The sequence below is a fragment of the Hylobates moloch genome, unplaced genomic scaffold (genome assembly GCF_009828535.3).
Source record: "Hylobates moloch isolate HMO894 unplaced genomic scaffold, HMol_V3 SCAFFOLD_2, whole genome shotgun sequence".
NCBI lineage: Eukaryota > Metazoa > Chordata > Mammalia > Primates > Hylobatidae > Hylobates > Hylobates moloch.
Genome location: NW_026652277.1, coordinates 26,787,482 through 26,809,662, shown reverse-complemented (window position 1 = coordinate 26,809,662; position 22,181 = coordinate 26,787,482). Strand labels below are relative to the sequence as shown.

The window sequence follows — 22,181 nt, the reverse complement described above, 5'->3', positions numbered from 1 at the left end:
TTAACACCAGTCAGCTGTCAGGGAATGTCATCCAGACCATCAACAGCTGGTAGAGTACAGCTTTCTCAATTGCTTTCCATGTTTTGGATACTTATATGCCCGTTAATAACAGGTAAAATAGCCAATACGTCATTTCCACATTTACCCATTGAATGTTGAATGTTTTCTTCCTTTCACATATTATTTCATACAGTCCAGATTTTTTTTTGGACTCATGACAGCATATTGGCTTTTCTTTCCTTTCAGTTTCATGATTCTTAACCCCAAAGTGCTTTTGCCATGGGAACAGAAGGATAAATTTGGGTCAAAGCCATTCTCTAAAACCACCAGCAGCTCCAGTCCAGATTATGAATACTACCATAGCAATCCTAAGGGGCCCTTTACTGGCCCAGACTGGAGCCAAATTGTAGAAGAGCTGCCCCAACTGGGCTTCAGGTTTAGTTCAGGGACATAGTGTCTGAAGAAATTTCCATCAGCATAAATACTCCTTGTTTATGAGCTGCCTGAAACTGTAAACACCGAATCCATTCCCATCAGGAACTCACAAAAGTTTGTTATGTTTTGAAAATAAACCTAGGGATACTTAACTGAGATGTGAAGAAAAATCCATCAGTATCCTTTTCTCGAGATGAAGGTTTTGATTTTACTGTGCTATTTTGTGGTTTTGTTCTATTTTTGTTTAGTGCAGAAAAATATTTAATATTGCACAAAGCCTTTCTCTAACACTATATTTGGTTTTAAATGCTATTACTGTAATATCAAAAAGATTTATCAAAGACAGGTGTGACTCTGCAGGACCATATTAGGAACAGTCATTAACTCCTCTTAGAAGATCAGAAAAGTTTCCCTCTCATTTTTAGTAAATACTGAAATACAAAGTAGAAGAATATGGGAAGGGTAGAAAATTTCTTTCTCAGTCATTCTTCCTTGATTTTTTGCTTCAATTAACAGAGGGAGAAAACATTTTTGATACTGTAATCTGTGTGGCGCTTTCTGTGAGGAAATTTTTTTTTGAAATATTTGAAAACATGATTTTGTTTTAAAAACCCTTAACTAGTCAAGAGACAATAAAGTAGAAAATTGAAGAAAGCATAGGAGATGACAACAGTATTTGGTTTATTTATTTAACCTTTCCAGGATTTGCCCAGCTTGGGTTCTGCTTACAGTTGCATTCAGGGCAGGTAAAAGACCTACTTGGAAAATCAGTAAGATATGAAAATTTTTTTAGATGTAATAATTATTTGGTGGTTTTAAAACATAATGGAACTTGGTGATTTAGTTAAATGAAATATACAGATTTCTAATAAATGAGCATATCAGATTGAAATAGATTTGAAAACAATTTTGTAACTAGACATATTATCTATAGATCTTATTCAATGACATGGATTAATAGATAATTAAATTATACTAAATGAGTACTTATGCTGGTGGTTCCAGACAAACATGTGGTCACATTTCTTTTTAATGAAGCATATATTTTGGGCATTACTATTTCAATGTTTATTTGTCATTATGAGTTTTATGTTCACTTGAGGCAGTGTTTAATTTAGGTTAAAACCTTTTCATAATGTAAAATTTATTGATTCATTTCATATTGATGCTTAAACCAATAAACCTAAAATACATGACAGTCTATTACGTTTTATCCATTAGTACTTCCATATGCCTTTTTAAACTGCGGAATAAATGAAAATATGTGGTGGGTTTTTTAAAGTTCATTTTGTGACTTGATTGCATTACTAAAGTAGGAAACTGAAGTTTCTTCTTTAATGTGAAATCATATAAAATCTACCAGATTGAACAAGAAAATCTACAGTATTGATCACTCTTAATTTATTTCATTCTTATCCTCTGAAAATATAGCCTATATAGCCTTCCTTTGGGAAGGTCAAAGCAGTCAAATGTTTTAAAATCTGTATACCTCCCGTAAAGTAAAATATTCTCAAAGTCCAAGCCTTAAGGAGGCCAATGCCTTATCCATTTAAAGTAAAATATTCTCATGTAATATGTTCTTTAAACAGAGAAAGGAAGACATTGAACAAATAGGGTTACATTGTCAGGATTGAATCTAGCAATAGAACCCAGATATTTTGAGAATATTGGCAAACAGTTGTTAGCTGATAGAGCATCTCTGCCCATGAGGACGTTAGTAAGCTGCTGTTTCTAGGGATAATAAGGTAGGCACCTGTTGTTGAGAATTTTCCTAACTGGCCTTTATAAACAGAGATCCATAAAGGTCATGGCGACTCCTGGCTGCCCCTAGTGTATCCTACCTTCAAATTAATACTGCATGAACAGGATCTATCTCTTATGTAAATGACAGTTACTGTAGCTTGACCTATTTTTCTCTTTCATTTTTTAATATAGAAAAGAATTTTAGATGGCTTACATTAGTGCTGAGGTTTTGTAATTTTTCTGCTTCAACCCACATTGTTTTCAGATCTAAATGAGTGTGGCCTGAAGCCTCGGCCCTGTAAGCACAGGTGCATGAACACTTACGGCAGCTACAAGTGCTACTGTCTCAACGGATATATGCTTATGCCGGATGGTTCCTGCTCAAGTATGTTAAGAATCTTAACTGTTTTATAAGTGCTTTGGGCTTGTTTCTGTTGTGCTCTGGGAGCTTGCTTTTGTGAAAATGGCCTCCGGGGTTCTCCTAAACAAGATGTGTGTGTGTGTTTATACGTGTGCCTGAGGAATTGAAAATCAAAATAAGAGGCACCGTTTTCGATGTATAATACTCTTCTATCACAGGTGCCAATATTAAATTGATTAGGAAATGGTATTTAGAATAAGAATTACAGAACTAAGTATGTTTTCTAATGTTTTTTAAACATGTTTACGCCTGTCTTCTATCTGGGCATAGAAGAACGATTCCAGGTTAAAAAAAAAAAAAAAAAAAAAAAAAAAAGAACACTACTGACTATTTAGGGACTACTCAGACAGAATCCATCAGGTCTGTTTCGTGATTTTAAATCATTCATAAATATTTTCTTCATTTTTATATTTCATTATAAAAGCCTTTAGGCTTTTATAGAATTTTAGACTCTAATAATAGTCTAAGACTTCTAAAAAACAATTTCAAATAAAAAATAAATGAATAAGATACCAGAAAAGTAGAATTCATGTTTATAAGGAAGAAATGCATGTTTTCACCATCATTTGGATGTATAAGATGGACTATGCCCTAAAATTCTCCATAGGCTGACCCTTGAATTGAGGTATTCATATGATATCCAACAATTAATGACTTGATTTTTATTTTTACTGAATTATCATTTAACTGAGTTGCATAAAATAAAGTTAGCTAATTTTATTTAACATTGCATAAGTATAGCATGGAACTTTTTGGAATTAAGTGAATACATGTTTAACATTGTGCAACTCAATGGGAAATCTGCTGTTCCCCTAGAGAAATTTCATGGGCAGTTGAGACAGTTACTTGGATGATTAGTTAAGAATAGCGCTTAGCTTGAGTAATCTGGGAAAATACCTCAATTCTTCACTTTCCTTGGCCACTGGAAAAATTTCCAGATAATCTGTGTATGATAGTTTTATATTTGTCTTTTAATGCTTTCTTTCCTTCCCCCTTTTACTTTCTTTAGATGTTTGATAGTTAAGGCCTCTTTGTCTTCATTGTTGTTCAGTGTCACTGATTTCAGGACAAGTGAAAAAACATAGCTATTTCCGTTACAGATTTTGTTTTCTACCTGTCTGAGTCAGCCAGTCACTCTCTTTCCAGGTGCCCTGACCTGCTCCATGGCAAACTGTCAGTATGGCTGTGATGTTGTTAAAGGACAAATACGGTGCCAGTGCCCCTCCCCTGGCCTGCAGCTGGCTCCTGATGGGAGGACCTGTGTAGGTGAGTTGTAAAATCAAGCATCTCTGTCAGCAGCCTCTGTAGGATAAAGGGAGAAAGTGAAAGGTGATAGGAATAAGGAAAAAAAAGGCAATTACTTACATCAGGTAATTAGCTATCCTTCAGAAGATGTCAGACATCTCAGAAGAGGACATCTCTGTGAATGGATAATGGGAGCCTTGTTTTTTAAAAAATGAGAAATAGGAGGAGGCCTCAGGCAGAGGGAACCCTATGTGCAAAGGCTCTGCAGTTCAGAGGAGCACAATGTTTAGGGAAACGAGAAGAGCTCAGTATTCCTAGAATGTAAGCGGCAAGGGTGAGCAATGAGTGATGAAGCTGAATAGGTAGACAGGGTTAGATTTTATGTGTTGTTCTTCAGGCCGCAGATTTTTTTCTGGTAAATTAGGAAGGCAGTGTAGGATTGAGAGTCTGGACTTTGGTTTTAAACCTGGCTCTTCCATGTACTAGATATGTAACCTTAGGCAAGAGACTTTGTTTCTTTGAGCCTGGGTCTTCTTATCTTTAAAATGGAAATAACACCACATAGAACTGGTAGGAAGATTGAATGAGGTCATGGATGCAAAGAGCTTAGCACAATACCTAGCATGTAATAAGCCTTGAATGCATGGAAGTGTTTGGTGATTAGAGTTATTTACTGAGTACTTTCCATACTCCAGACACTGTGCTGAGTGCTAGGATATATAGCAGTGGACTAAGCAGACAGGATTTTGATCCCCACAAAGCTGACATGCTAATGGGGGAGACAGAAAAGAAACAAATACCCCATAAAATTACAGACAACGCCAAGTGTTAGCATGAGGTATTGAGAGAAAAACAGAATGTGTCTATTAGCCTTAAGGTAAGACCTGTATCATTAGCCATGTGAAGAAACAGCCAAGCAGCTGAAGACATTGCAGGGCACTGCAGTGAGAGAGAGGTTGGCCTGTGTGAGGTTTTTCAAGGAAGAAGGTCCATGTAGCTCAAGTACAGGGTGTGAGTATGAGGGGTGGTGGCTTGAGATATAATGGGTGAAGTAGGTGAGGGTGATTTGTTGCAGGGCCTTCAAGGACACAGGGGAGGAATGTGGGTTTAATTCAAAGTGCAAGTAGAAATAGTTAAAAGATTTTGAGCATAGTAATTGTCTGATTGTATGTTTTAATGGAATCATTTTGACAGTTGGGTTGGATATGCTTTGGAGGGGGTAAGTAACAGCAAAAGGAGCTGTTTTGAGGCTTTTGTAACAGTCTAACCCAAGGGATGGTGGCTTCAAATAGGGTAGTGGTGGTGGATTAAGAGAAAAGTAGACAGATTCAAATAATTTTTTTTTAGAGGTAGAATTAACTGGACTTGATGATTTGGGAGTTAAAGGAAAGAGGGTTGTTTCTAGTTCAAGAATGACTCATGTTTCTAGTTTAAGCAACTTGGTAGATACAGATGCAGTATGTGCTAATATAGAGAGTGCAAGAAAATAATAACTTGGCTTAGAAGGATGAGTTGAAATTTGGATATGTGGAATTTATGTTGCCTGTATGGGCAACCAGCTGGATACCGTTTATGATGAGCTACTATATGCCAGGCAACCGTTTGTAGTCAGTTATTTATTTTGAAACCTACTCTGTCTTAACATACCCTTGCTCTTCCTAAAATGCCATTGACTTATGTTTCTAGATGTTGATGAATGTGCTACAGGACGAGCCTCCTGCCCTAGATTTAGGCAATGTGTCAACACTTTTGGGAGCTACATCTGCAAGTGTCATAAAGGCTTCGATCTCATGTATATTGGAGGCAAATACCAATGTCATGGTAATGAAACCCAACCATTGCTTTGTGTTGTTTCTTCCTAGAGCACTGAAAGGTCTCAATTGTGATGATGGCTGGAATGTCAGGGGCAGGGGAGAGTACTGGCATTAAGTTAAACCAACAGACATCCAGTTCAACCACTGGTAGTTCTCAGTCTACATGTATTTTATTTCTTCTGTTTATCTGCCAATTTTATGTAGATCATCACATTGCCAAAAAAAATCATTTTTGAAACTGTATATATTTTTCATGTCATCATATTTATTTCCTAAATAAGCCTCTTCTTTTCCTACTTTCTGATGCAGACGTAGACGAATGCTCACTTGGTCAGTATCAGTGCAGCAGCTTTGCTCGATGTTATAACATACATGGGTCCTACAAGTGCAAATGTAAAGAAGGATACCAGGGTGATGGACTGACTTGTGTGTGTGAGTAGTACTTGTCTCTCAGCTTTAAATTCTAGCAGGAAATACAGGATTACACAAAGGCCATTGCTAGGGAAAATAAGGAATAAAATTATCAAAGAAGTATAATTGTCATAATTGGTTATATTTGTCTTTGATTTCCACAAACAATAAAATCACTTGCTCAGGTACTTGTAAAAACTAAGGACTCAGTAATACACCATAATCTTAAGAGTATTTTGATCTCTTCACTGAAATCTCTCAATATTTTCTTTTTAGCTAAAAAGAAATTTTTGAGTACTCCCTGAGAATTTGCTTTTGTTAAAATCAGAAATCATGTCTGCCATTAGCGTTAGATTTTGATGGTAGGATAATCTGGATGTAATCTACATTTTTTTCCCTCTGTTTTATGCCTCCTAACTCTACTATTAAAAAATCATTCCTGGCCAGGCACAGTGGCTCATGCCTGTAATCCTAGCACTTTCGGAGGCCATAGCAGCAGGATTGTTTGAGAGTAGGAGTTCAAGAGCAGCCTGGGCAACATAGTGAGACCCTGTCTCTACAAAAAAAAATTTTAAAATTATCCAGGTGCAGTACGCATACCTGTAGTCCCAGCTACTCAGGAGGCTGAGGTGCTAGGATCACTTGAGCCTGGGATCTTAAGACTGCCATGACCCCAGTGAGCTGTGACCATGCCACTGCACTCCAGCTTGGGCGGGAGAGCGAGACCTGTCTCAAAAGAAAGAAAAAGCCACTCCCATATTTATTTCCTCTACATTCAGAACTGTTTTGCTTTTAAATTTTTTTATAAGTTTTATTTGGAGTAGTGGTTATGTAATAGATAAACATGAAAAAAACCCAAAAGTCATAATTTAACATATATTTCATGTAACAGAGGATAATTTTTTAAATTTCCTCAGTGAAATATTTACTGAAAACCATGGTGCATAAAATCATGGAGATTAAAGGGTTTTTAAAGAGTCATGTAGTCATTCCCTGTCTGGAGTGTATCATTCCAGGCAGATTAAATATTGATTCTTTTTGGTGAAGATTATCAAGGAAAAAGATTTCGCAGATGATCTTTGCAACCTCTGAAAATGTCTATTTAAAAGCAGTTGTATCTATCAGTAAAGGGGAAGAAAAACTGACCGTAAAACAATATGTAGAACATTTACTCAAACTGTATTTATGCAAATTGAATTTATATAAAGTGTGGATAAGAAAAGTATTTGTCTTTAGACAATTCTGGACACAATTTTATAATATACATGTAGCATAGGGATACAACATAGATTCTAACTGTGCATTTCTTATATTAAAAAAAGTTAGAATGTCTCTGCATTTTAAAAATTCTCATTGGTTGTTGTCTGTTTCCACTGCACAAATATTTAAAATGTTTTTATGTTGCAAATAATACATATTCATTGTGGAAACACACCAATATATTTGTTACATACATCCAAAGGATGAATATATGAATATGTATGTATGTGTTTTTTTAATATCTATGTATAGACACACACATATATTTGTTATTTGGAAAATAGTATGACTTACAGTAGGTAATATTCTAAATGTGAAAAATGATACTAGTTGTCATTAGATGTTTTTATGTGTCTGTCAGTATAATGCTTCACTTTTTAGGGAGGAATGGTTACATACTAATTTAAGTCTTTGACTCTTTCAGATATCCCAAAAGTTATGATTGAACCTTCAGGTCCAATTCATGTACCAAAGGGAAATGGTACAATTTTAAAGGGTGACGGAGGACATAATAATTGGATTCCTGATGTTGGAAGTACTTGGTGGCCTCCGAAGACACCATATATTCCTCCTATCATTACCAACAGGCCTACTTCTAAGCCGACAACAAGACCTACACCAAAGCCAATACCAATTCCTACTCCACCACCACCACCACCCCTGCCAACAGAGCTCAGAACACCTCTACCACCTACAACCCCAGAAAGGCCAACCACCAGACTGACAACTATAGCACCAGCTGCCAGTACACCTCCAGGAGGAATTACAGTTGACAACAGGGTACAGACAGACCCTCAGAAACCCAGAGGAGATGTGTTCAGTAAGTCTAATAAATGTTAGCACATTTTCAACAGGCTCTTTATAATGACTTTTCAACCACAGGCCATGCCTTGAATAAGAATGAAACTTGTAAGAAGAACTAGCTATGTAAAGTCATATGTCCCTATTGACAAATATTGTAAAGAGCTGCATAAAGAGTCAGTCTAATTGGGCAAGTAAGAAAGAATGTATGTAGCAATGGAAGGAGTATCACAAAGTCATATGGTAGATGACAGCTCTTAGCCAGTATGGGAATTCTGACATAGTTGGATTTACTTGAAAACTCTCAGAGGTGGGGAACTTAACTGTATTCCATGCTATGTTACTTTTAATCCAACCCTTCATTCATCCAGTCAGTGAACATTTTTGAATGTCTTTAGAGTGTCAAGGAGGCCTTGTATTAGTTATTGGGTTTATGTAAAGATAAAACAGAAAAGGTCACAGTCTGGTGGGAAAGATGGTTACTCAGAAGATACCAGTGGTAGTATGTTAGTGAAAGAGATCTGTGTAGGACACTATGGGAGGAGAATGAAGGGATACCTCATCAGTCTTTGGGCGGGGAATATTCAGAGAGGGCTTCCTGAGTGAAACGGGGCAAAGTGGATGAGGAAAGGAAGATATTATAGTTAACAGGGACAGCCCAACAAATGCAAAGAAGTAGGAAGCAGTGTAATAGGCAGTAGACTGCCAGTAAATTGGAGGGTCATGTCAAGGACAGATGAGAGAAGCTGGACAGATACCCCTTGGATTGCTGTAAACTGATAGTTAGACCTACACTGGGGCTGGATTAGATCAAAGACTCCCAGATTCTTAGCAGGTGACTAGGTAAAGAGTAGCACCACCAATGGAGATAGAGGATTCAGGAAGAGAAGCAAGTTTTGAAGGAGGAAAAGGTTGTTAATTTATTACCAGACCAAAGTTTGCATTTTATAACTTTCATCTGTTCCTCATATTTATCTGTTTGTCCTGTCACTTCACTTATTCTTAGTTACCTTTGCATTCACTCTTCCCGTCTCCTCCTTTATACATTACCAGTTTATTTTGTTCCTTTTCTCATTCCTCTATGATGAAGCTAAAGTTTGTGCCTTTTATATTGAATACCTTTATAACTTTTCATCAGGTGAAAAAAATACTGACATTTATTATTCTTTAAAGGGGAACATTGGGAGGCTGAGGCGGACCGATCGCTTGAGCCTAGGAGGTTAATGCTGCAGTAAGCTGTGACTGTGCCACTGTACTGCAGCCTGAGTGACAGAGTGGGACACCATCTCAAAAAAATGAATAAATAAATAAAATAATAAAGGGGATATCAGAGCTGCATTTTGCTTGTATGTGACTCTCAATTAAATTTTCTCCTCTGGGTAATTGTCCATTTAAAGAAAGATCAAAATTCTCTAATTCTGATATAGTCATGTATATTTTGGATAATCAATATAATTTTTAGGGAAATTAGATGGTAGCTCTCAGAATATACATTTTATATGTGCATAACTATTTTCTGAAATTTATGTTTGTGTAATTTTCTCCTCACCCCTTCTCTCCATCTCAGATACTGTCTTTTTCTCCCTATTACTCTCCTTTTTAAATTCTCATCTCATTGTGATCATACAATGGGATTTTTAATTTATGAGTGCTTAAGTAATTATGGTATTTATATTATTTTGCTGCCTTAGGATAACAGGGAAATTTGGCTATTTAATGTAAGATGATATGCTAAATATTTTTTTCATTATGATGAAAGAATACATCTTTCTGAGAATTTTAAAAAATACTTTCTCTTTTTAAAATGTTTCTCTTTATGTCCAGTATTCCCCTCTATGCCAATACATATATGAATTAAAAATGACATTGAAGTTCACCAATAAAATTTAGTGTGATAAAATTGGGGAAATACAGAGTTCCAATGATGTTTGGGAGCATTCATTATAAGAGAGTGTGATCTTAAAGACATGCTCTGGGAAAGCATTGCCTTGATCAAATGCCAAGGCTGTTGCATGCCACAGATAGCATTGCTGCCTTTAGAAACTCCTGCCAAAAATTAAATTCCACTCTCATTTCATCTTCAGCGATAGCTGCTTATTAAGTCTAGCATGTGTGAGAATGCTTTAGATGCTTTTTGACTTGCTGTCTCGTGGTTATAGCATATATTCTAAATAAGGCAAGGGCTCTAAGTTTTTAATTCAGGACAAATAACCAGTGTCTATTCACTGTGAAAACAGAAAGGAACCTTAGTACTATTTCAGTTCAACACCATTTCTTTACTGAATATTTTCTTCACTTCTGGCATAACTTCTTAAACCATCCTTATTCTCCACAGGTCTGAGAGAATAATTTAGCTCACCTCATTTCATAAATTTTTAGGTGACGTTAATTATGGCCACTATTTGGCAGTCTCCTTCAAATAGCCCTCCACTTTGTGTTTTTGTTTACATTGAAAGATATTTTAAAATTAATTTTTAATTGACAGATAATAACTGAATATATTTATGGGGTATAAAAGATTTCTTTTAATGGAAGAGGTTGTGAAAGAGAGCTTTTCCTTATAATGTATGTGCGTTGTTGCCCTGAGAAAAGACTGTAAAGAGGCCGGGCGCGGTGGCTCACACCTGTAATCCCAGCACTTTGGGAGGCCGAGGCAGGCGGATCACGAGGTCAGGAGATCGAGACCACGGTGAAACCCCGTCTCTACTAAAAATACAAAAAATTAGCTGGGCGCAGTGGCGGGCACCTGTAGTCCCAGCTACTCGGGAGGCTGAGGCAGGAGAATGTCGTGAACCTGGGAGGCGGACCTTGCACTGCACTCCAGCCTGGGTGACAGAGCGAGATTCCGTCTCAAAAAAAAAAAAAAAAAAAAAAAAGACTGTAAAGATATTCTAAAAGAAAATCAAGGAAGAAAAAAATTATAACAAGAACACATCTTCAGCCCAGACCTCTCCCCCAAACTCTAGACCTGTATATCAGCTGACTGCTTAACCTATCCAGTTGGATGAAAATAGATGTCTCAAATTCAACATGTATAGAATTGTTCCTCTTCTTCCCTTAAACATCCTCTACTCTCAGCCTTTCTTATCCCAGGTAATGGGACCTCTATCACCTGTTGCTAAGGTCTAATAATGTGGATTCATCCTTAATTACTCTTTTCATACATACAGCCAATATGTAAGGAAATCCTGTTAGCTCTACCTTCAAATTATATTTAAGTGTGACCATTTCTCACCACCTCCAGTGCTACCACCCTGGCCCAAGTCATCTATCCCCTGGAATACAGGCCCAAAATCCTTTATCCAAATGACCTGTGGAATATAGCATTTTTTAGATTTTAGAAAACAAGGTACACATACTATATAGTACACACTGAAGTAGTGAAACATATTGATTTTCCTCTAGTGTTTTTACTGTGAACATATCAATGTTAAGGAAAGGAAAATGATATTAACTCAGAGATGATGTCTCACAGCATATATTTACTAGCTTGCACAAATTTTTTAATGTTAGCAAGATTTAAGGCAAATTTTTTACTTATATTTTAATTGGATCCTATGATGATTATTAAAGAAAAAAGTAGCTATCTCTAGAAAGTATAAATCGAGCTCTTGGCAAATGTGAGCAAAACCAGAAATCAGGGCTGGGTGCGGTGGCTCACGCTTGTAATCCCAGCACATTGGGAGGCCAAGGCAGGCGGATCACGAGGTCAGGAGATCGAGACCACGGTGAAACCCCGTCTCTACTAAAAATACAAAAAAAATTAGCCGGGCATGGTGGCAGGCGCCTGTAGTCCCAGCTACTCGGAGAGGCTGAGGCAGGAGAATGGCGTGAACCCGGGAGGCGGAGCTTGCAGTGAGCCGAGATTGCGCCACTGCACTCCAGCCTGGGCGACAGAGCGAGACTCCGTCTCAAAAAAAAAAAAAACAAAAAACCAGAAATCAGATTTTTTTAAAGTTACGTGTACATTTGTCTATAGAGTTATAATTAAAAGTATTGTGCTCATAGCCAGTCTGTGATCTGGGGCATATTATTATATCTTCCTATGCCTTAAAACAATGTTTCCTGTAAGTATAAACAAAGTACCATTGACACTGCAGTATTTGTCCATTTGCTACTTCCAAAAGAAAGGGGTACAAAACAGAAAAGTTATTTAAACTTTAAGCAGTTGGTTAGATATGGTAGTTATAATGAACTTTGGTATTTTAATATGGGGCTTAAAAATTTTCCTCTAAACCAACATTAATTATCTAAGTGTGATATCTTTAGGAGGTCTTTGTTAAGTCCTCCCAATTATATCCAGCATCTCCAAAGGCGACTGAGGTCCCTTCTAATAACTCATCTATCAGGGGAACCCACCCCCAATATTTTAACGTAGGTTCTTTCTATTTTCCATAAGTGTCGGCTGGCTGAGAAATAAAGAGAAAGAATACAAAGAGAGGAATTTTACAGCTGGGTCTCCAGGGATGACATCACATATCAGTAGGACCGTGATGCCTACCTGACCTGCAAAACCAGCAAGTTTTATTAAGGATTTCAAAAGGGGAGGGGGTACAAGAACAGGGAGTAGTTCATAAGATCACATGCTTCAAAGGGCAAAAAGGAGAACAAAGATCACACGCTTCTGAGGAAACAGGACAAGGGCAAAATCACAAACTCCTGATAAGGGTCCAGCAAAGATCACAAGGCAAAGGGCAAAAGCAGAATTACTGATAAGGGTCTATGTTCAGCCGTGCACATATTGTCTTGATAAACATCTTAAACAACAGAAAACAGGTTTGAGAGCAGAGAACTGGTCTGACCTCAAATTTACCAGGGTGGAGTTTCCCAATCCTAGTAAGCCTGAGGGTACTGCAAGAGACCAGGGCGTATTTCAGTCATTATCTCAACCGCATAAGACAGACACTCCCAGAGCAGCCGTTTATAGACCTCCCCCAGGAATGCACTCCTTCCCCAGGGTATTAACTATTAATATTCCTCGCTAGGAAAAGAATTTAGCAATATCTTCCTACTTGCATGTCCGTTTATAGGCTCTTTGCAGGAAGAAAAATATGGCTGTATTTTGCCTGACCCCGCAGTCAGTCAGACCTTATGGTTGTCTTCCCTTGTTCCCTAAAATCGCTGTTATTGTGTTCTTTTTCAAGGTGCACTGATTTCATATTGTTCAAACACACATGTTTTACAACCAATTTGTACAGTTAACACAATTGTAGTGGTCCTGAGGTGACGTACATCCTCAGCTTACGAAGATAATAGGATTAAGAGATTAAGACAGGTATAAGAAATTGTAAGAGTATTATTTGGGAACTGATAAATGTCCATGAAATCTTCACAATTTATGTTCCTCTGCCACAGGTCCGGCTGGTCCCTCCATTTGGGGTCCCTGACGTCCCACAACACTCCTCCCACCACTGGAGCATTTTTCCTTATATTTAACCTAAATTTATGAAACTACAGTTTATGCCTTTTTAATATTGTCAGATACTCAGGGTTAATGGACACAGTTGTTCATTGTCTCCAGATCCCATACTCCATGTACTCAAAGACACTTTCAGGAGATGACTCACTCTTTCTTCGTTGGGCCCAATAATTTATATTTTATTAATCTTTTCTTAGAAATGCTTTTTTTCAACCCACTTAGCAATCTTTCTGACTGGTCCTTTGAACATTATTTTCCAAATCTGTCACAAATGATGAAGTCAAAGATACATAATAGTCAAATCTGACCCAATACTGATCGCGGGGGGATTTCTTGTAACATGTTTTGTAATCTAAATAATTTCTCCTTGTTGCAAAGTAGAGATTTATGGGGCAGCTATTTAATCTCCAGATGTTTTTTCCTCAAATGGCCACATAGTGGGCACTCAAAAATATTTGTTGAATGGAATGAAATGGAATTTTATATTGGATTTAATTTTTTTCATTCTAAGTAATCCTTCATATGCTTAACTAGCTAAATTTTACTTGTTGGTTCTGATATTCCTTCCCCAAATAAACAAAGTTAATTCAGATTTTGGGTTTTTTTAATTATCCTGGTACAGTTTAGTATAGCCATTGAAAATATTCTCTAGAAAATTCTAAGTCTAATATACTTCTAAATTTTAAGCATGACACTGAGAAATAGTGAAAAGCATAGAAAAGGAATATGAAAATAGCGTTGAAACATTTGGAATTAAGGGGTTTTAACTACTACTAAAGATAGAATATACTGAACCAGAAAACCTAGTCTTGATTTCTACCTCTATTTATGAGGTACGTGACTTTGAACTAGTATGAGTATTTATGAGGTACGTGACTTTGGAAGTTACTGTGCTTTCCACCTCAATTTTTTCATCTGTAAAATTGAGGGAATATTCCCAGCTTTCCTTTCTCATAGAGTAGCTTCAAAGATCAGAGATAAGGGATCTAGTGTTTGTGAATTCTGAGTTACTATGAAATGTAAAAGATTACTGTGTTTTGTTTATCACTGTAAATAACCTTGATGGGGAGAACTTATGTGATTAAGGTTGCAACTTTTTATGTGTGATTTGAAATATTAAACATATTTTTAAAATAATTTTTTTGAAACAGTCTCACTCTGTCACCCAGGCTGCTGCAGCTTCAATCTCTCAGGCTCAAGTGATCCTCCTGCCTCAGCCTCCCAAGTAGCTGGGTGGCTATTTATTTTTATTTTTTGTGGATGTGAGTTCTTACTGTGTTGCCCAGGCTGGTCTCCAACTCCTGAGCTCAAGGAATCCTCCCACCTTGGCCTCCCCAAGTGCTGGGATTCTAGGCATCAACCACTGCACCCAGCCTAAAAACAATTTTAGCTTGAGGGACCCTAGGTTTTTTTAGGTTATATGACTAGAAATATAAGATGTATTTACAGGGCTAATCCAGTGGGCATGATTTGAGCAACACTAAAGTTATCTGATATAGCATAAAATTCTTGTTCTTTCATTAATGAGACAGACTTGTGCTTCTCAAAGTGTGTTTTGTAGAGCATTTTTTCTCTGAAATATTACACAATTGTATGCATTAAAAAGTTCTAAGGTCAAATACATTTAAGAAATCCTAGGTTTAGCTAAGTTAAATAGGTTTCTTAACTGTAGGACTTCTCAATACTCTAATGTGCTAACAATATTGCATATCTCTAAGAGAGGCATATAATGTATCTTTTCCCAAGTTGTTTTAACCATGGGATTATTTGAGTCTTGGGATTAGAGTTTACTGGAATCAACTTTAGGTCAGGCTGGGCTAAACTAGGAAGTATGGAGACCACACTCCACAAAACCCAGTATCCCTCACTAGTTAGCTGTCATTGTCTGGTTTTTGAGACTAGTGGGTTGATCTTGGATTTAGGAATGAGGGTTTGGGAGGGCAGAAAGGTGCTGCATAAACTTAGCCAGAAAAGCAGCCATAAGTGGTGGTATGCCTGTATGGACACCATAGGTTTGCTGCAGGGGATTGTTAAAAAGCCACTTTTCAAAGACAAAACTCTGGTATCAGAGGGGTAGGAGCTATCCTAGAGCAAAGAAACTCAGAAAAACTTTCTGCAGAACCCAAAGTAAAGGAAGTTAGGGGGACATGCTTTCTGTTCTAGCAATATATAATGAAAATCTTATATAACTATTAACTATGTTTTTTGGAAAATATTTAATAATTTTGGAAAATACCCATGTTACAAAAATGTTACCTGAAAAGTACAAAGCTGTACCTGCCATTTGACTCCAACTAGATATAAAATATATGTCTGCATATGTCTGGATGTATGTAAAAGTCTGGAAGGAAAAAGACCAAAATAGTAACCATGAGTATATCCTGTTTATGATATTTTGGGCGATTTTCATTGTCTTTTTGTTGTCTTTTTGCAGTAATTTTTAAACTATTCAACTGCACTATCATTGATAACAGTAATTCATTATATCATTAATTCCTTCAGAGAGGGGGCAGAGTAACAGAACCCCACTCTTCTCAGCAGGAAAGTGAGGATTCTGATTCTTAATCATGTTTATTTTATTTTGGACATACTGAGTTTTAAAAATTCATTGAAGGTTTTATTAACTTCTATTTTTAACCTTTCAGATTTTCCTTTACAATTGAATGTGATAGATATGTCCAATTTTAGCTAGGAAATTTGTATTACGAGAGGGAATATAACATCACTTGGATCAGGGAACAGATTTTTTTTTCCCCAGTGTTGTCAGAAGCCCATTTTAACTAAAATAACATAGGATGTTTATTAACTAAAATAACATAGGATGCTTATCTTAAGATGTAGATTCCTAATCCTTATGACACATTTACTAAATCAGACTTACTAGGGAAAGTATCTCTCAGTCTTTATCTTTATTTATTTATTATTTATTTATTTTTATTTATTATTTTTTGAGACACAGGCTCACTCTGTTACCCAGGCTGGAGTGCAGTGGCACAATCTTGGCTCACTGCAACCTAAGTGATTATTGTGCCCCAGCCTCCTGAGTAGCTGGGATTACAGGTGTGCACCACCACACCCAGCTAATTTTTTTTGTAATTTTAATAGAGACAGGGATTCACATCTGAGTAGACATACTTAGTCCCCAACACTCAGCTTTTTATTCAACCAGCCATGAGCTGGATGTGAACATGACAGACCCAGTAGGGTTCCAATGCCTGACAACCTGCACCTGTCAGGAAGAGCCCCCTCCTTTCCTGCTCCCTTGCAACACATGGTTATTTTAATAGAGACAGGGTTTCACCATGTTGCCCAGGCTGGTCTTGAACTTCTGGCCTCAAGCAATCCACCTGCCTTAGCCACCCAAAGTGCTGGGATTACAGGCGTGAGGCACTGTGCCTGGCTGTTCTCAGTCTTTAATGTGTACACAAATTACAAGGGGATCTCGTTAAAATGAAGACTGACTCAGTGTGTCTGGAGTAGGACCAGAGACTGCGTTTCTAACAAACACAGGTAATGTTTCTGATCTGCAGTCCCCACTTTGGATAGCAGGGCTCTTTCTAAAGCATAATGGCAGCTCCAACCCAGCAGAACCATATTCTGGATGGAGTCAGAACTAGCCAAATGTAGCCTATTTAAAATATAGCAATTGTGCCTAGGCATGTGTCCACCTGACTCACGTAAAATAAAAAGAAAAGGCGTTAATAGAAGCCAGATTATAGAACATAATGTTATTAATATGTATCAGGTGCTCTTATGAGTGGCCATATCAGAGAACCAGCCTCATTGTTGCTGTTATTACGAAACATGAGAATGTGCTGCAATTCCAAGTACCAAGCAGTAAGAAGAAAATTGTTTTCTTTTACTGATTGTTGCATGTTGTCCTGAGGTTTTTCCCCTCATCTCTCTTCTACAGATTTTACAGAGTCTGTGGCTAGTTCAATCACATTGTTCTTAGTCATGGAAATATTATGGTCTTTCTGATTCTGTGTAGTGATAAGTAAAAAGATTGTTTCTGCTGAGGGGTGAAAAGGTCTTCAAAGTAGTTTGCTTTCTTCTAAATAGTAAGACCTGCAGAGACCCTGAGAAGATGCCTTGATATCTCCTTGAAAATTAAATTTCTGCTAGTGTTTTGAAGGAGCAAATTGTCACTTCTCACAGGTTAGGATCTGGTGCTGTGAATTCTGAAAGTTTTCAAAATTTTTGATTTATATTTTAATTAGATCCTATGGTAGCTAGTAAAGAAAATATCATTCTCTCCAAAACGTATAAATGGGCCCTTGGTGATTGTGACCAAAGTCAGAAGTCAGATTTGTTTTTTTTAAGTTACATGCACACTTGTCAATAGAGTTATAATTTACAAGTATTGTGCTCATTGCCAGTATGTAATTTGGGGTGTATCACTAAATTTTCCTGTGCCTTTGTTTTCTTATCTGTAAGTCAGGGACAGTAATAGTATCTACCTCATTGGGCTGTTGTGAGAATTAGATGCAGGGATACCTATAAAACTTTTACTGTAGTGCTTGGCACATAGTAATAACTTAATACATATTAGCTATTACTGCTACTATTGACGTTGAATTCATTTACATAGTAATGATAACATTTCCTACTTAATTCATAAAAAGACAGCCTATGCTGTTTTCTAGTTCTGAGTTTATATGTTTCTCATGCTTTTTATTATGGTTCATTACAATTTTAATGTTATTTTTAACTAACTAGATCCTTTTGAAACAAATGGGTTTGCAAGTGTGAGCTGTTAGGTGCACAGAGAAAAATGAAAATAGAAACTTGCTATTTTATTCTAGGCTTGTTACCAAATATTTAGGATACTGTGTTTTATTTAGGTGTTTATAGTCTCATTAGACAGTTGTGATTTTAAAATAGAGACCACATCATCTCAACTTCTTTACTGTGAAAATAATGACAATAGTCTTTTCAGAGATGAATCTGTCTAGATGGGAAATTTACATGATTGATCTGATTGATCTGATGAGAAATTTGATCTGATTGATCTGATGAGAAAGTTACATGATTGATCTGCCCATCCAGCCTGGCAGCAGAGCAAGACTCTATCTCCAAAATAAGATAAAATAATATGAGAAGTAGTTTCCCCAGAAAGTCTGATTTAGTAAATGTACCAAAAGGATTTAGAAATCTACATCATAAATAAACATTTTATGTTATTTTAGTTCAGACCCTATTTTAGTTCAGACTTCCTATGGGATAAAAACTTCCATTCTTTCTTTAAATAGATTCTTTTGGCTTGAGTGCATTTACACCTGTCCCCAACAGCTGGTGGGCTTCTGCTCACCCTAGACAGTGTTTATGCTGCACTCAGTCCAAGCAGCCCTTATCAGAGAGTCTATTTACCACTTGCATTCTGGTGCGAAGGACTCATTCCTGGCAGAGCCTAACCTTCATGGGAACCTTTGGCTTAGAAGAGAGGAGAAGGGGAGGCCGAGGCAGGTGGATCACTAGGTCAGGAGTTCAAGACCAGCCTGGCCAACATGGTGAAACCCTGTCTCTACTAAAAATACAAAAATTAGCCAGGCGTAGTGGTGCATACCTGGAATCCCAGCTACTCAGGAGGCTGAGACAGGAGAATTGCTTGAACCTGGGAGGCAGAGATTGTAGTGACCCAAGATCATGCCTCTGCACTCCAGCCTGGGTGACACAGCAAGACTCTGTCTCAAAAGAAAAAAAATTATCCTGTCTCCAGGCAGTGCCTCTGAGTCTTTCTTAAACTTTATTAAAAGTTCCTACAATACATAAAGGAGAAATAGGTGTGTCACAAAAATTGGGCTCATTGTTGATTAGCAATGTCTATGCTCCACCTTTCACCAGAGATTTAACTTTTTTGTCAATTTTGCTCTTTACTGTCAGCCCAAAGCTGTCTGTGGAACTTTGTAGATTCTTCCTATGGGATGAAAGCTTTGACAAACAAGGTCTTATTTCTGTGAGTCCAACAACCCTTTTCTTTTGGCTTATAATGAATAGATGGCTAAAACTTTTCTCTAACATGGTTAAAGAAATTTCAGAAACTAATTTCCAGCCCTTCTATTTGCTTTTCTCTCTGATCACTTAAAATTATGATGCATATGTCCTGCATCTGGAGAGAGAATAGGGGGAGAGAGAGACAGGGAGAGGAGGAGAGACCATCTCATAAAACCCTTGTCATTCATCCCTACCCTCCAATCTGTGTCTCCAAAAGTCTCTAGGTTTTGCCACCAGAAACAGCCTTCAGAATATTAGAATAATTACATAAGTACCATTCTCTTCAATGAACCAAACTCCTAAGCACAGAAGTAATTTAAGACAGTGTTATCTTTAATCATTTAGTCCAACAACAAATGCCAGAACTGGCCTGGGTAATGCCATAGGAACCACCTCGTTTCCTATGAAACAGAAAGAGAATTTGCAAACCTACCTTTACTAAATAATGCTTACATTTTGCTATAGTTACTCTTGGCAAGAAGTTGAGCAGTGGGAGGTGTATATGATAATATTTACATTTATGCTCTGTGCTTACTCTTAATGTTTTCTGGGTAAAAGTATACAATTGACTATTTGGGAAACTTCATTTGTGAACACAGGTTATATATGATCACATCCCTGGGGAAAATACATATTTAGTAGAAAGTGCCTGGCCAGCATTTCTTACAAGGACTTTCCTGTTCCTTTTTGTGGCTGATTTTACCCCTGACTTCAGGGCCCAGTAGCCATTAGAAAGTACTGTGCTCCTCAGCCCAGTCCAACCATGCCTTTATCCAGCTGTCACTTGCTTCAGTACCTGTACATTCCCTTTCTTTTAGTTTATGCAGAAGGCTGTAAGAAGCAACAGGCAAGACATATCTTTTGGTAGGTAAAACATGGACCAATTGTATAAAGATTCTGGGGACATTTTCTAAAAATATATGAACATTCATGGTTGATGTTAATTTTAGTCATAATTGCCCTATGACACCCACTCTCACCTTCTTCCCGTTCATTCTCCAAGCTACTACCAGAATGGTCATTTCGGCATGCAAACCTGATCTTGGCACTCCTCTGTTAATCCTTCAGAGGCTGCCAGTTTCCACCAGGATAATGTCCAAAATATTTACAAGGCTTTAAAAGCTCCTGCACACTCTACCTCTATCTCCAATTCGATTTGATGCCCTTCCTCCTGCACCTTCTTCCTGCCTCCCTCCCCCCATAAGGTCTGCAGCGATTCTGATGTTTCAGTCCCCTCTCTTCATTCTCCAGAGCCATAGCTCATAGTACTTCTTCTTATGTCATAGAGAAAGCATCACTTCTCAGAGATTTTTATGACGTGTATCCTCCCCAGCCTAGCTTAGCCAGTCCCTCACTCCCCACTCCCATACTCACTAGCATCCTCTGCTTCTTTAAAGCACACATTACCTGGGGAAATTGTTAAAAATCTGCCTTCACTTCTAGAATGTAGATCCCATGAAGGCAAGAGTATGCCCAATGCTTTATAACAAGCTCTTAGCCCATGCTTTGTATAGCTGATGCTCAGTTTCTTGACTGATTGCATAAATGAGTGGACGGAGTAGAAGGAGGCAGGATGCATGGACAGATGGTGGAGGAATTGTATTCCTAGCACTTCTCTGATTCTTTTTTAGTTTCTAAATTTATACCATTCTAATTCTAAGAATTAATGGTTCAACTACAGAGAATAGCAGCTATGCATTTGTTTTTATGAAATATGTATATTGTGTATTTAAGTTGAATATTAGCCAAAGTATGAAGCAGGGAAAGAACAATTAGAAAAATCATGTACCAATGTCTATCCTGGTTATAGTTCATTTTTGGACAAGGCTAGTCATTCATTTTAATTAACATTTTCTGCATCGATCAAAATAGCTCCCTTGAAATCAAAGAAAAATGTTTGAATTTTACAAACATATTTCAATTTCATAGCCTTGCATTCAACAAGTATCAAGTCTATTCTAAGTTCTCTTTGAGTAACCAAAATACAAATAACAGACATGTAATTGCTATTTATATGTGATCTAACAGAATCCTCTTTTATTTACATGTTTTAGGTAAGTTTTTTATTCATATTTATATTTTTTCTTTTTACAAACCTAAAAACGTAGAATTATAAAAAAAGTGAACCAACACAAATGAAAAAAATGTCATTTCTAATACTTAGATTACCACTATTAGCATATTGGCATATTGGTGTATTTATCCCTCTTTAGTCCTTTTTTTTGGTTTGTTTTTCTTGTACATGATTGTGATAATAACATAATACTCCTTGAATGATTTGTTCTGCTACTTATTTCACTTAATATTTTCACATAAACTCTAAAGTGTATCAGGGAGTGGGTAGTGTTTTTTCTCTGGATACTTCAGTGGGATGCCCTTAGTAATCCCATACTGGTATGTGTGAGGAAGGAAAATTAGTTAAATAATTTGGTATGGCTATAGAGTAGAGCACACAAAATTGTAAGAACCAATAGCTTCTGAGCACTTCTGGTCTCTGAATTCCTTGGAGTGTTTCCCAGTGGATTGTAATGAAGGTATACATGATCATCTGCTGCTAAATTAAATGGTTCTTGGAAACCAAGTACATGTAATATTAATAAACCATCTGACATTTTACAAGTTGTTACATGACTAATTC

At 37.1% G+C, this 22,181-nt stretch overlaps 1 protein-coding gene across 2 annotated transcripts in view; it reads left to right on the top strand.

The window, feature by feature from the left end:
- The window catches only part of NPNT (nephronectin), a 73,920-nt gene that overhangs the window by 38,908 nt on the left and 12,831 nt on the right, over positions 1–22,181 (top strand). For both annotated transcript variants that reach the window (XM_032172807.2, XM_032172886.2), the window contains exons 5-9: positions 2,444–2,563; positions 3,746–3,865; positions 5,531–5,665; positions 5,968–6,090; positions 7,754–8,149. In XM_032172807.2, coding sequence (XP_032028698.1) covers positions 2,444–2,563; positions 3,746–3,865; positions 5,531–5,665; positions 5,968–6,090; positions 7,754–8,149 — 894 coding nt within the window. The remainder of the gene's footprint in view (positions 1–2,443; positions 2,564–3,745; positions 3,866–5,530; positions 5,666–5,967; positions 6,091–7,753; positions 8,150–22,181) is intronic.